The sequence below is a fragment of the Trematomus bernacchii genome, unplaced genomic scaffold (genome assembly GCF_902827165.1).
Source record: "Trematomus bernacchii unplaced genomic scaffold, fTreBer1.1, whole genome shotgun sequence".
In the NCBI taxonomy this organism is placed as follows: Eukaryota; Metazoa; Chordata; class Actinopteri; order Perciformes; family Nototheniidae; genus Trematomus; species Trematomus bernacchii.
This window is the reverse complement of record NW_022987771.1, coordinates 4,773,755-4,787,941: the sequence shown is the minus strand read 5'-3', so window position 1 is coordinate 4,787,941 and position 14,187 is coordinate 4,773,755. Positions and strand designations below refer to the sequence as shown.

Here is a 14,187-nt window from a genome sequence, read left to right as displayed (position 1 = left end):
CTTTTCATCTCCACATATATTGTCTACATCAATAGGTAGGGCAGTTTGGGCTTTGTCTGCTGCGTTTTGTGTCTGCCGTGAAGATACGGGAGGTTATGAGAGATGCAGACTGTGAGGGAAACAGATAGAAAAAAGGTGGGAGAAAGAAAAGAAGAATGAGATTAAATTGATAGTAAAAAGATAATGTCCTCACCGAAGTAGCGGGCTCCTCTGTATGTGTCCTCCATCCTGCATACAACTTATTAGCACAGTCCAAACATGTGCTGTGTGCAATGTGTGTGTGTGTGTGTATTCCGTTTGAAGAGAAGTCGTGCAGCCTCATGACATGAGTGTGTAAGGAAGGCTCTAAAGCTGCTTTCACAACATATTGGACAAAAAGGAAAAGAAATTGTAAATGATTGGCATGCTATGAATTGCAGAGATCACATGATCATCTGTGTTTCCCTCTGTCTCATCCATTGTTTTTCATTATGTTGGTTAAATTATTTTCATCTCCCGAACACAATGCCAGATCAACGAACCTTTTTTTATTTGTGCTTCTTTCTATAATGTCATTTCCAACTTTCTAAGCAGTATTAATATATTGTTTCCAGTTGTTATTATAACTTCTATGTTGACACAACTTGTAGTTATATAACTTAAGGCAGAAACTGGAAATGCAATAATGATTCACGCTTAATTTGTCATGTTAAATATCATAAGCTGTTCAATGTATCCACCTTTAAAAGATGGTAACATTTGTATCAGAGCTGTTTTCAAGGACTGTCATACACATCATAATTCAGATTAAATACATGTTGTCAAATGTAATTGTTCCTCTCCCTGGTACTATGTCTAACTAAAAGCACCAGGATCGATGACATGAAGCTTTTACCTGTGCCAAACATGGAGGAAGTAGATTGTGTTTTCAGTGCAAACCGAACTACCTCTCTGTGCAGCTGAGAGCACAAACAGGCGATCTGTACTATCTGTCAAATATGTCTAAAAAATTGGGCAATATTACATTTAAAAGCCATTTGTTGAATCCCGGCAAATTGTTATGAAAAGGCTTTTTTCATAGTCCGCACGACGGGAGAAGTGACATGTTTTGTCAATATGTTTTTTCATCCGAGGGGGAAAGAATATCTCCACCTGACAGAGATTGTAATATAAAGTAACACCTGCACCTCAGGCCCTCAAACACTATTGCATTAGCAGGAGGAACATTGGAAACAAGCAAGCGGAGCATTACCACTGTTGATCCACCGAGAGGCCGGATGGCTGAAGGCACATTCTTGAGAGAGGACCAGAAAACCTATTACAACCAGGGCTCAAGAGTGAGAGACCCCCTGACTCTGCTTCTGTCTAAAGTTCAGAGGTGGTAGTGGGAGGCATGGAGCATTTCCAAATGGACTTTCTTTAAAGAAGTGCTAGGACATTTCAGACGATTTGGTGTCAGTTTGTCAGCATGTTTTTTGCTTTGAAGAGTCCTCTTTGGACTAAAAGCCCACAGCAGGACTTCGTTGGTGTCTCCGCTCAGGAAAGAGGAAGTACTTCCCTGTCATTGCTTAAAAGGGCCCCCATTGTGCCGAATGGTAAGAAAACAAGCTTTCATGAAGCATACTTTTTGAAGGGTTGGAGCAGGACCCCTGTCGTGAAATGGCAAAGATAGAGGGAGGAAAGGTTAGTGATGCATATTCGCCTTGTGCATCCAGTAATATCCCCCCATCTCTGTCCACTCTTTCTCCCTCGCTCATCAGCCCGGGACATATTTGTGGCCCAGAGCTGATGGGTATACTGTCCAAGAGATGGGCCCTTTGCCACCTTTTGGCTCTCTCTTTGTCAGCATCCAACACTGAGGCCAAACCACTCTGTGGGTATGCTAATGTGTGACGCCCCGGGGCTGCCCACAGAGATGCCAATCGGCTACAGGGGCCAACTGGGTGAGGAGGGGGAGAAAATGAAGCTTTGACTCCTGAACCCTGTCACTTTGAAGGGGTGACGGGGGGGTGAACGGCCTTTTCAGCCCGGCTGTGCACTCTGTTTTGGCTCCGCAAGTCCGTTGGGAGGGCTGCGGAGAGAAAGGGATTTCGAGCCTCCGTCTCAAAGGTTGAGGAAGAGGACACTTGCATGTTTTGAATCAGCGGAACCAGACATGGGTTAAGAGCGTTTTAACAATGGTTTGCCACAAAGGAAATCACACCAGAAAGAGTAGGGAACAAAGAATTAGAAAGTCAAATTAGTGTACCTGTTTTGTTATTTGTATCAAGCATTAACATGCATCTCGTATCTAGTCCTGATTAAATTCACGCCTGACATTAGGATGCATCTGTAGAATACAAATGGAATCACAATGCATCTCATCTTCTCTAGTCATACGTTAAGGTCCATTAACACTGTTTAGAATTGACGGCAAACATTAGTTGTACAAGTCCCCTAGGATTTTGCCATTCATTCTGAACAAGCATGCTACTACCTAATCAGAATTATAAGCATACATTCCTCAAGTGGCACTCCTCACAAACATATTATGGTCTAGTGATGTACTACAAAGCTGGTTTAGGAGTGTTAAATAGGACATATTATGCTAATATTTGTATTTAGTGTCTCTACTGGGACATGTCTCCATGCTTTAATGTTCAAAAAGCTCTTTATTTCTCTCATACTGTCTGTGCTGCAGCACCTCTTTGTCACCCTCTGTCTGAAACCAGAGCCCAGTCTGCTCTGATTGGTTAGCTGGCCGGCTCTGTTGTGATTGGTCAACCTCTTAGAGATGTCCCGCCCCTTAGCCTATCACATACTGATTGATTGATTGATTGATTGAAAAGTTTATTAACAGCTTGTATATTGGGTACAGTACAGTACAGCTCAAAACATACAATTGTTAAGGGGATGCAGACCAGAGAAAGACTTTCGTCTTGTTTACATCAGGGTCCCCCATTTCCAATTCATCATATCATTTAAGACATATAAGACATATTTGACATACAGATGGCTTATTTACAATTTACATACAGGTGGTTTGTGTTGGAGCCCCAAAAACCAAAATAGGGACTTTTGAACTAATTATTTACATTCAAGAAGGCAAGGCAAGTTTATTTATATAGCACCTTTCAACACAAGGCAATTCAAATTGCTTTACAACAATGAAAGACATTCAGAAAATGGCATTTAAAAACAGTCATTAAAAAGCAAAGATAATAAAATAAACATTAAAAGAAAAAACAGATGAATAAAAGTTACAGTGCAGTTTAAGATATGAATAGTTCAATTAAAAGCAGCGGCAAAAAGAAAAGTCTTCAGCCTGGATTTAAAAAGAAGTCAAATTCTAATTATCTATCATGCATTAGAAAACCAACAGTGTCTATAAATCCATCCATTGGGTGCTTCTCCAAGAATCTTAACAAAAAAAAAGAGCATTATTTTCAAAAACGTCATGACTCAAGAGTGGAATCCATTTCTCTCGGCCTTGCGAACCGTGCCAATTACTGTGTTTTGTTTACGTGGCTCCATCGCTCACCTTTTGCTTTTTAATGAACCGGAGAGAGTCCCGGCCGTCATTATACCGTTGCCACTACTTTTAATGATGTGCTGATTTATCCATCGCCCCGCTGTGGCTTTGCCCCGCAACAAGTTGTCATTAGCTCTGTAGCACTTCCCCATGTGGCTGCGTACACAAAGACACTCTTACATAAAATAGGGGGCCGGCCGGGTTAAACGTGCACGAGTTTCAGATGTGGAATGAGACCGGAGACTCGAGGCTTTCCCACTGGAATGGCCTGATTTATTGATGCATGTGTTCAATAGGGGGGAATGTGACCCTGTGGTCAGCGTAGGCCCTGCGAGGGTTTCTGCTCTCTGTTTCCTAACTCGTCTTCCATTTCTCTGTTGGGAACAACGTTACAGCAAATCCTTTCTACAGCACTGGATATACCTAGCATTTCAATTAAGAGGTCAGAGGCTGTGGTATTACAATATTCCTGTCAACGTAGAATAGGTAAGAGCAACAAACTCAAACGGAATGACAGTTTGGCAAAACAATAATTAGTTCAGAATCAGAAATAGGTTTATTGCAAAGTAGATTTACACATACGAGGACTTTGCCTTAGTGTATATGGACAATTGTGCTATTATTTATGATATTGCAAATCCCCTTTAATTTACAATATGAGAGGGGAGGATGGTTTTGAAACATTCACATTATCAATGATGAATAAATTAAAATGACCATCATGTGATTTTTTAGAGTTGATTCAAAGAGTTTATTTTCATAATATGCACAATTTCTACAGCATAGATGTTGGCAATAGATATATACAGTCCGAACTGTGCAGCACATAATATACTTAAAACCAAAAGAGAAAAATACATGAAATAAATAAATATATGCTCATATAAAATAAAATAAGGTGTTAGAGCTGTGCATTCTTAAAAGACCTCTGCAGCTTTTAAAATAAAAAGAATATGATGCCCTGGACCAAACAAGTCTTTTATTTATGAAGTCTGCAGAATACAGGGACGTCTCAGCAGCACCTCAATACCTGTTCAGATAATTCCACATATTTGGCATCAACCAAATATTGCGCCGACTGAAATGTAGCTATTGCACTTATTGCATTTTAGATAAAGTTGTATTATTGTGCAGCACTATCTTCATCCGTCTCTCTCCATCTCTTTCACAGCGCGACAGTACGACCTGTAGAAAGTGAAACACCGTCATGTCCTCTGATTTGATGGAAGCTCTGTGTGCCTGGAACAGAGCAGTGAATAAATGGTGGTGGTGCAGCGCTTGTGTAGAAGCAGGAAGAGGCGCCTTGTAGGCAGACTGGATCGATGAACATCGTGTGTGTGTGTGTGTGTGTGTGTGTGTGTGTGTGTGTGTGTGTGTGTGTGTGTGTGTGTGTGTGTGTGTGTGTGTGTGTGTGTGTGTGTGTGTGTGTGTGTGTGTGTGTGTGTGTGTGTGTGTGTGTGTGTGTGTGTGTGTGTGTGTGTGTGTGTGTGTGTGTGTGTGTGTGTGTGTGTGTGTGTGTGTGTATCCAGATGTAGCCAACTATCCTAGAGGAAGGCAGATGGAGAATTGTGAGAATTGAGTCAGTGAGTGTGAGAGTGTGTGTGTGTCAGCTCCTAGCCCATCAGTTAACCCATTATCATTTAGCATCCTGTCACACGGCTACAATGCAGTCAATAGTGAAGCCACTTGGTCCGAATGAATGCTATAGCTCTTCACTGAGCATCCCTCAATCACCTCATCCTAACGTTGTTTCTAACCCAGTTTCCACACACCACAGAGCCCCTTCTCTTCAGGACCCGGGCACTAATTAAGCTTTGCATCAGTTTCAGGAGTTGTCGCCGTCTTCCTCCGCTCCTCCCCTCTCACCTCATTTAGCGAAGAACTAAGATCCCATGAGCATTTTGTGCACGCCTTACCGACTGAGCCCTTGTGTGTGTGTGTGTGTGTGTGTGTGTGTGTGTGTGTGTGTGTGTGTGTGTGTGTGTGTGTGTGTGTGTGTGTGTGTGTGTGTGTGTGTGTGTGTGTGTGTGTGTGTGTGTGTGTGTGTGTGTGTGTGTGTGTGTGTGTGTGTGTGTGTGTGTGTGTGTGTGTGTGTGTGTGGAGGCAAAGCCGGGGTCCCTCAGCAGGGGGCTTGTAAGGAGGCCACGGTTGTGTGTGATGTGAACACGCAAGCATGGGAAATGCACACGCTGGGCTGAGCACACGGGTAGGGAGGCTATAAGGTTTCATTATAGATCATTTTTCACTTCTTTTATCGTTGAGCTGGATGTTGACAGCGGTGGAACATGACACTGCCCTCTGTGATCTAGTAACTAGTTATTTTTGCGTTAATTTTGTAATCAGATACCCTGTCTTTTCATGTAAAACATGTGATCGGGGCTGCTGTATAGCTCGAATGGTGGAGCTGGTGGCCTGGGTTTAAGATAAGAGAGATAAGAAGTACTTTATTGATCCCAATTTGGGAAATGTTTGCGTTGCAGCAGCATAAAAAGACAATTTGTACATAAGAGAAATTAAAAGACTTGAAATAAACAATCCCAAATGTAAACATCTCAAATAGAAATAAAATAGCAGTAAAAAATGTGGAAAATATACATGTGGAAATACAAATGTACAGTAACGAAATATAAAGCAGGATATTATATATACATTAAAGGTGGGGTAGGTAAGTTTGAGAAACCGGCTCCAGATACACTTGTTGTTATATTCCATGGAATGCTCTTAACATCCCGATAGCAATGAATATCTAAGTGCTTTGACAAAAAATCCATAAAAAAATGTCATCTGTGGAAGCCGTAGTACTGTAAAAAGCACGACCAATCATCTGAGCCGGCCCGGCTAAAATAACTGGATGGCCAACCTGCCTGTCAGCCTTCCATCTGTGCACAAACTTATCTCGTGCCCTCATTGGTCATGTGCGCGTTCTTGTGTGTTGGAGGAGGGGCTCTGTAAGGAAGTGGCAGATTTCTTCCGGTTGTGTATTTTCAAATTCTAGCGATCTCGAGCCGGTTTCTCAAACTTACCTACCCTACCTTTAATTGTATATATATATAGTAATTGTTTGAAGCCGGCCCTGGACCATTTGCCACATGTCATCCCCTCTGTCTCACTGATTCAATACTGTCTCTATAATAAATGCACTGGTTTCCCAACTCAACTAACATATTATTATAGGTCATATTTAATATTTACGTTATATTTTTTATACTATTGATTATACAGGGGGAGCAGGTGAAACTTAATGTGCGTTTGTGATTACGAGCGACCCCTTTAGCATTTGTTCCATTGTTGATACCAGGATTTCTGGGCATATTTAAATAGATTCAAAGGCATTAACATGACGAAAATAAGATCTTAATTGCAATTTTAAGGTCCTTAATCAATAAATCAAAATACATTATAATGCTCAGTCATTGTAAGTAGGATTTTATGAATCTTTTTTTTACTCAAAAAAATTCAACAACATTTCTCTTTCGTGTTTTTTTGACTATTTACCAAATACCTCTTGCATTTACAAAGATGCGGAGAGCGAATGTTCACGAAATTAATCTTAAATTTCATTCTGAGTGGAAATAGATCTTAGTCTTAGCGACCGTGTAATATAAATATATTGATTAAAGCTCCTTAAAATACATTTGTATAACATGCACAGCTTAAATTCAGGAATTCATCATCTGTAGTAAACATATTTCTTCCACATGGTTAGCCAGCACGTGTACCTTTTCCTATAGGTAAAGGATCAGAGCAGTTGCTATAAAGTAAGAACACAAGTAGACTCAATGCTACTTCACTCCATATTGCAATAATCCCATCATGTTTGCAGTCTGTCAGTGAACATAGGCTGTGGTTTGTCCTGAGCAAAGCCAAGGTCGCGTCACACTGACAGCTCGTCTCCCCTATGAATTGTAATCCAGCCTAACAAACTGACAACTACCAGGACAAAAGTGCAGCAGGAGAGGACTGATGAAAACAACCCTACAGTGCACGGCTGCCATCAAAACAGCTTGTGCTTTTTGGACAGACCTCCGTATTTTGGTGCTGAGTGAAAGCTCTGGAAAATATCCTCTGGCTCCACAGCGAGGAATTCCACTAAGGATAAAGGAATTAGTTTTAAAGGCTGAGTGAATCCCCTTCCATCCTCATCCTCCTTTGTTGAACCGCACGTGTTTTCTCTTGGCTCCTTCGTTTGTAAAAAGGGCAATTTCACAAGTCACTTGGTTGCAAGGAATTAGAAGATGTAGGAAATGTGGATTTGCAGATTATATTCCCAAAAGAAAGCACAGTCGGCACCAAAGGTTGAACATGGCTGACATTTTGTGCAGAGAGCCTTAGAGATGAAGCGTCTGTCATCACGAGAGCCTGCAACATGGTCTCCAGTTCGCTGAGTGTGCACCCCGTAGGCCCAGAAATATGAGGAGCATGCAGAATGTTGCCGAGTGTCTGGTTTTGCACACTCTCCCCTCATGTGTCGCCCCCGAAGAAACCCATTGATGTGATTCATGTTTGAGCACACGGTTACGACTCGAGGTCCTGTGCATGATGGAAAATAAGTTACAGGTTTCAGTCACATCCTCCCGACCTGCGCTTCCTCCCACACACATTCTGGAGAAAGCATGGCATGATCTCGGGTTGGGAAAACGCCACAGGGATGAAAACCTGCATTTTCAGTGTTAACAACTATGTAGCCGTGTCTCAATCTGGCAGAGTGCGTCTGTGCTCGGCAAATTACGGGTGTGGGATGTGGATTTCCGTTTTAAAAACTCACAAAGAACACCCATCCTTCTTTCACTGTTCTGTTTTATTCTACTGACAATAATGTTACCTTAAAGTGGACCTATCATGCTATATTTGAATAATATAGTGTAGGACCATACCTATATAAGGCATATTTATACTTTTTTTTTTTCAAAATACCAAACAGATCATGCATTTTAGCCATGCCTCATTTTGCTCAATTTGACAATTTCTAGCTCTGTTTTTGCAAGGGCTGATTCTGTGAGAACAGCACCATCTACAGGCCTGGCATATGTACTACAGCGTCTCCAGCGCTTTCGAACGGCAATGGCCGTGGCCAGTGGCGGCTCCAGAGTATTTTTGTTGGGTAATCTATGGTAGGGCTAACCCATACAGTGGTGGGGCTCAAGTCAGTATTTGCAATGTCTTGTAGTAAACAAAAAGGGCGACCTGGAGCCAATCCTGCAATTTCCCCACAGGTGAAAGAGTTGACATGCTGAAAACCCAACCCCTGCAGGGGGGTCTGGGGGATTCTCCCCCAGGAGATTTTTTTAAATACTAACACAAAATACACATTCTGGTACTCTCTTGAGAAGAAAAATACATACATCTATTACTACACATTTAAAAAAAAAATGAATGCCATTTTTGTTTTGTTACTTTGTTCTGAAAGCTGAACCTGCTGCTCCTCACAGAGAAGAGGAAAGAGGCTGTGTGAATTACTTTACATTGTGGATAAGGGTGGATAGCCTCCATTGTTCTGTGTGTCAACATGAAAGACAGCCCACACACCTATCAATCATCAAACCGTGGGGTCTTATTAAATCAACACGTAATGTTGTATCGATGTGTAGAGATGTACTACAGCAAAAGTATTCTCCGTCGGGACTTCCTGTAACAACACCACGCCGTTATCGTGATTCTGATTGGCCAGAAGACATTATTAAAGATGTTTTATTGAGAAGATGATCACTACGTGACAAAAGTTTTCAAAACTGTTTCTAGTCTTCGGTATTTCCATACAAGTGGCTACTGAAATCAATCTTACTAACTGCTGTCTGTGCAATTTACTCCGCGCGAGTTGACGGACTTTATTTTGCTTACTTTAACATCATTTTTCATGGTGGGGCTGAGGTGGGGCTAAGCCATTTCTTGGTATGGCTGTAGCCTACCCCAGCCATACCCTGGCGCCGCCACTGGCCGTGGCTGTCTCCTCCTGATTGGTGGAGTTGGCCCAATAGCCGTAGTGCCACCGTCCTGACGTCAGGACAGTGTTCAAATCTGGATCAGTTTTTATCAGATCCGTTGCAGCCCCTTTTTTAGAGATTTGGGTATGGAGGAAAATAGAGAGGGTTGTGTTTTCTGACACTTGGTGAGTTCCCTGGAACACCGGGGACACATATTCATGTATAAAAGACGTACAAAAGTGCATTTTGCATGATAGGTCCCCTTTAAGATGCCCTCTTAATGCTTTCATGCAATTGTACTTGGAACAAAAAGATCTCAAAAAAACGCACTGAAGGCTTTTTCAGCGCTTGCTTTCACGTCAATCAATATTGTTTTTATATATCCCTGCCCACAAGATACAGAGGTTTTCAAAGTGAGACTTGGAAATGCATGCTTCAGTGGTAAACAGTGGGTTATATATTTTTTTAATCAAGCCCTAAAGGGATAGAAGAAGGATTGGAAATTGCTTATAGTGCCGAGGATAAGGAAGCTGCTGGTGACATTCTGTAAAGCCCCTGTCACACTGTCCCGACATTGACACCAGATGGACACACAAATATGGAATTGTGAATTTCGCACGAAGATGGCCCCGAACTTAGTCAACAGCCAAGTAACAGCCGAAGCAAGTACGATGCCTACAGAAGGCCACACGATGGCACCCGAACCACACACTCCGTCGTGTTGTTTCCATAGCAACAACAACTTCCTGTCAACAGCGTAAACTCGCCTTCAAAATAAAAGCATCTAAATAAAACAGGAATTTAACCTAAATTACATTTAAGACATACAACTGCAACGAAAGTAACAAAAACAATGTAATATCCTTTTCAGTTTCACAGAACACACATTTTACTATAATACGATGGCTACACGACGGCATTGCGAGGGCTTCACGTAGTCGTGTTGCCTTCCTAAGACAATCGGGCAGCTTCTTGTTTCCTTCGTATTGTCTTCGTGAGGCGGAAAATGCCCGATGGCACCGATGATCACACGAAGTACAGACGAAGATGACACGATTTGACAAGATGCCCTCACGATGGCCTTACGAAGGGCAAAATGGACACACGAATTCAACACGAAAATGAACCTTCGCAAGGTCCTTCGGCAATTGTTTGGCATGCCAAAGATTTTGCCACCGCTCACGAAGTTGCTGCCGGAGCCTGAGAAACTCCACCGGCGGTCATACGATGGCTTAAGATGCCCTCACGAATGGCCCGATGTTGTTACGATCAGAGCCGAATTTGAACCTTTTCTTTATCGTGTGTCCATCTGGTGTCAATTTCGGGACGGTGTGACGCAGGCTTAATGGAAGATGTTGGCTACCAGTTAAATAGGGCTATTAAAAATTGCAGAGGTCTTTTTAAAATGTCCAGCTCTAACAACTGAAATTCTGATAAACTGCACATTTTTTATTATAAAAAGTCATTTGTCATGTTCCTATCATACCTACATTTGTATATTTCTATATCTATATATGTTTGTATTTTTTATATATTATTAAACATTTCTTGTTTTATTTTTTAATAGTTTTTTTGTTCTATATTTGCTCCTTTTTAAAAACCAAAGCAAATTCCTTGTATGTGTGAACCAACTTATAAAACACTCCAACACATCTACCTCTATCAAGCCTCAGATTCAGCCCCCTGTTGAAGAACTGTTTTTGATTTCTCACTCTAAAAACATTTCCTTTCCATCTTAACCATAACTACTTCCTGAGATGTATCTAAAACAACACTCGAACATGCACATAGTCGTCAAAATGTGCCTTCAGTTTCCTTAAAAACAGCAGAGAGGTGTTTTGCTGAAGCCATTAAAGTCTGACGAGATGTCTCCCCCTCCTGTGGTTAATGCGTCCCGCCATAAAAGATGCATACCTCCCTCCAGAGATGATAGCAGCTCAACGTGACCTTGACAGGAGAAACCTTCGCTCTGAAACCCCCCCCCTCTCCTGCTTAATTGAATCGTCTTGTTGATCCCTTGTAAAGCACTTAAGAAGTTGTGCAAAATAAGAACGACCCTGTATGAATATGATGTAATGTCTCTCTGTGAGCTTGCACTGTCTAACAGCTGATAATGTCATTACGTTTCCATCAGAGAAAGGCCTAATTATCGACTATAGTGGCTCTGGGTTTGGTCGGATCAATAACTTCTCCTTCTTGTCCTCTCATCCTTTATAAGTATATTTAATCATAATGCTTATTAAACCTTCTAAGCACCGTTCCAGCATTTGTTTTAATGGATATTTAATTCAATAAAAGGCAGCGACAAAAAAAAGAAAAGTCTTCCACGTGAATAAAAAAAACGGACCTGTTTTCCGTGCAATTAGCTGCAATCCTAATTTTGTTGCATTTGTTAAGGTTGTCCCAGAGACATGGTGCATTATGGGAAACCCAAGCTTCTTCCCCTGTTTCCCTTCGCCAAAAAGCCCTCCCCATGGTCCGAGATAAAACCCAGCACTCTGGTACTGCCGGTACCTTCACTCAGCCTAATTGGCTTGTCTGTCTTTTGCCAGATAGTCTAACCAGTGTGTGTGTGTGTGTGTGTGTGTGTGTGTGTGCGTGTGTGTGCGTGCGTGTGTGTGTTTCCTTGCAGGCTTCGAGCTGCTGTATCAGCCTGAAGTGGTGAGGCTGTACCTGTCTCTGCTGACGGAGAGCCAGAACTACAACACCCTGGAGGCGGCTGCAGGCGCTCTGCAGAACCTCAGCGCTGGACAGTGGACCGTAAGTCCCTGAGGAGGGAGGGGGGGGGTTGGGGGGGCACAACACGAGGACACTATGTCCTGTCTGAATGTTAGATTGTATTTGCACACATATTGTATTTTTGAAAAGTCTGTCCTGATGGTTGACCTTTCAGTAGCAGGTGCAGGAATACAGAGTCTGAAGGGTTTAGAGGTTTAGGGTTTATCAATCTGGATACTTCCTTATTACACTGACAGGTCGTCGGTTTGCAGATATGGCAAAAGTACACACATCCTTTACTCAATTAGAAGTACAGATACTCGTGTTTAAAAATACTCTGATAAAAGTAGAAGTACTGACTAAACTTCTTTACTCAAGTAAAAGTAAAGAAGTATGGGCTTTGAAATGTACTTAAGTAAAAAGTACCCATAACTAGCAGCTGTTTTAAAGAGTACCTGACCTCCCTTTATATTAATAGAACAATAATGTCATTGTTAGCTAATGAATGTTTCCATGCTGAACAACGGCAACATGACAACGTTTTCATTGGTCCCTCTTCTTTAGAGAAGACCAGGAAATGATGGATACACGGATCGTGTTCAAATCAATAGGCACGCAATGACTCTAAATAATAATGATCACGCCACCAAACACACATTCAAACTAAAGGAACCAGCCTGTTTGGAAAATGTAAGAAGTAGAAAGTAAAAAGTCGTCAGAAAAATAAGTAGTGGAGTAAAGTACTGTGCCAGAAAAATGTACTTAAGTACAGCAACGAAGTATTTGTACTCCACTACTTCCCACCTCTGTGGGTTGAACACTTGTTCATGTTAATTTCGACTGTGTAGTCTTAAATCACACTCAGCTGCTTTGACTTCAAGTGACGATAGCCATGTTTAACCAGCTAGCTAACAATGATTGTATGCAGTACCAAAACATTACAGACTACTCAATTAACCCTTTAAAATAACGGTGGCTTCTTTTTGGCACCAGTATAGTGGTATGTTGCCTAAATAGTGTGAAAACCCATTGGTATAACTTATAACTGCTTAGTGCTCTTTCAACCAGGTCTGTAACTTCCGTTAGGAGGCCAAGATGGCGAGAGTGTGAGAAGAGACCGCCTTTTCACCTTAACTCTCTGACTGTTATGAGTGTGTCATCGGGGTACTCAAAGTGCATTGTGCCACGGAAAAAACACCTATGCACTCAAAACAAAAGGTGAAGGTACAGAGGTATTTGAGACACAGCGTACGTGTTGATGCACTGTCTCTTCAAATCATATAAGCAGTGTGTAAACAGGAAATAGTCTCAGACAGTGTTTTCTGATCGTATCAGACTGAAAACTCATCAAATGTTTTGGCAACAGCTGAGGTCATATTGACCTAACTTCTCTCCGCTGATTGATATGACTGCACATCATCTAGAGTTTAGAGTGTCCTTAGCAACGGTCTGTTATCAAAAAAATAGCAGATCGCTGAGTTTCAAAATGTACCAATCAGTTTCCAGGAGTCAAGCAAGCCGTGAAATAAGGAGGATGACACGACCAGATAAAGGTTAGATAACTGAAGCAGCCCAAACTTTCCTCTGGAGATGTTTGCCTCTGATGATGGATGATATAAGAGCCTCCTCACCCAGGATCAGACTTTTATTCCAATTAGAGCGGCTGCTGTGGAGCAGAGAGAGGCCGTCTGCTCTCAGTGAGTTATCAACAGGGAAGGCTAGTTGTCAGATGCCAGTTTACGAGCAGCACCTCAGGCTGGAGCGGTCACTTGGGTTTTTCCCAGCAGGCAGAGCTTCTCTTTACACCCGTGTGTCAGCCTATAAACACATCCTTCAGTCCTGAAATCAGCAGCACCTCTCTCTCTCTCTCTAGGGGAAAAACGCCTCCACTAATCTTTTGGAGTTTCAGCCCAGAGTCTCTCATTCAGCGTTAATAATTTAGCAGTAGTGATTTTCAGCTCAGGTGAGCATTTTGAGGAGAAATCCTCCTTTCCTTTTGGTTTTTTCCTGTTGGAGCTGATCAGAATGACTGAATTATCTTTTAAGGTGCCCTATAAT

At 41.9% G+C, this 14,187-nt stretch overlaps 1 protein-coding gene across 6 annotated transcripts in view; it reads left to right on the top strand.

Annotated features, from left to right (window-relative positions):
* The window catches only part of arvcfb (ARVCF delta catenin family member b), a 140,653-nt gene that overhangs the window by 108,573 nt on the left and 17,893 nt on the right, over positions 1 to 14,187 (top strand). For all 6 annotated transcript variants that reach the window (XM_034148524.1, XM_034148521.1, XM_034148519.1 and 3 more), the window contains one exon: positions 12,044 to 12,171. In XM_034148524.1, the coding sequence (XP_034004415.1) occupies positions 12,044 to 12,171 (128 nt within the window). The remainder of the gene's footprint in view (positions 1 to 12,043; positions 12,172 to 14,187) is intronic.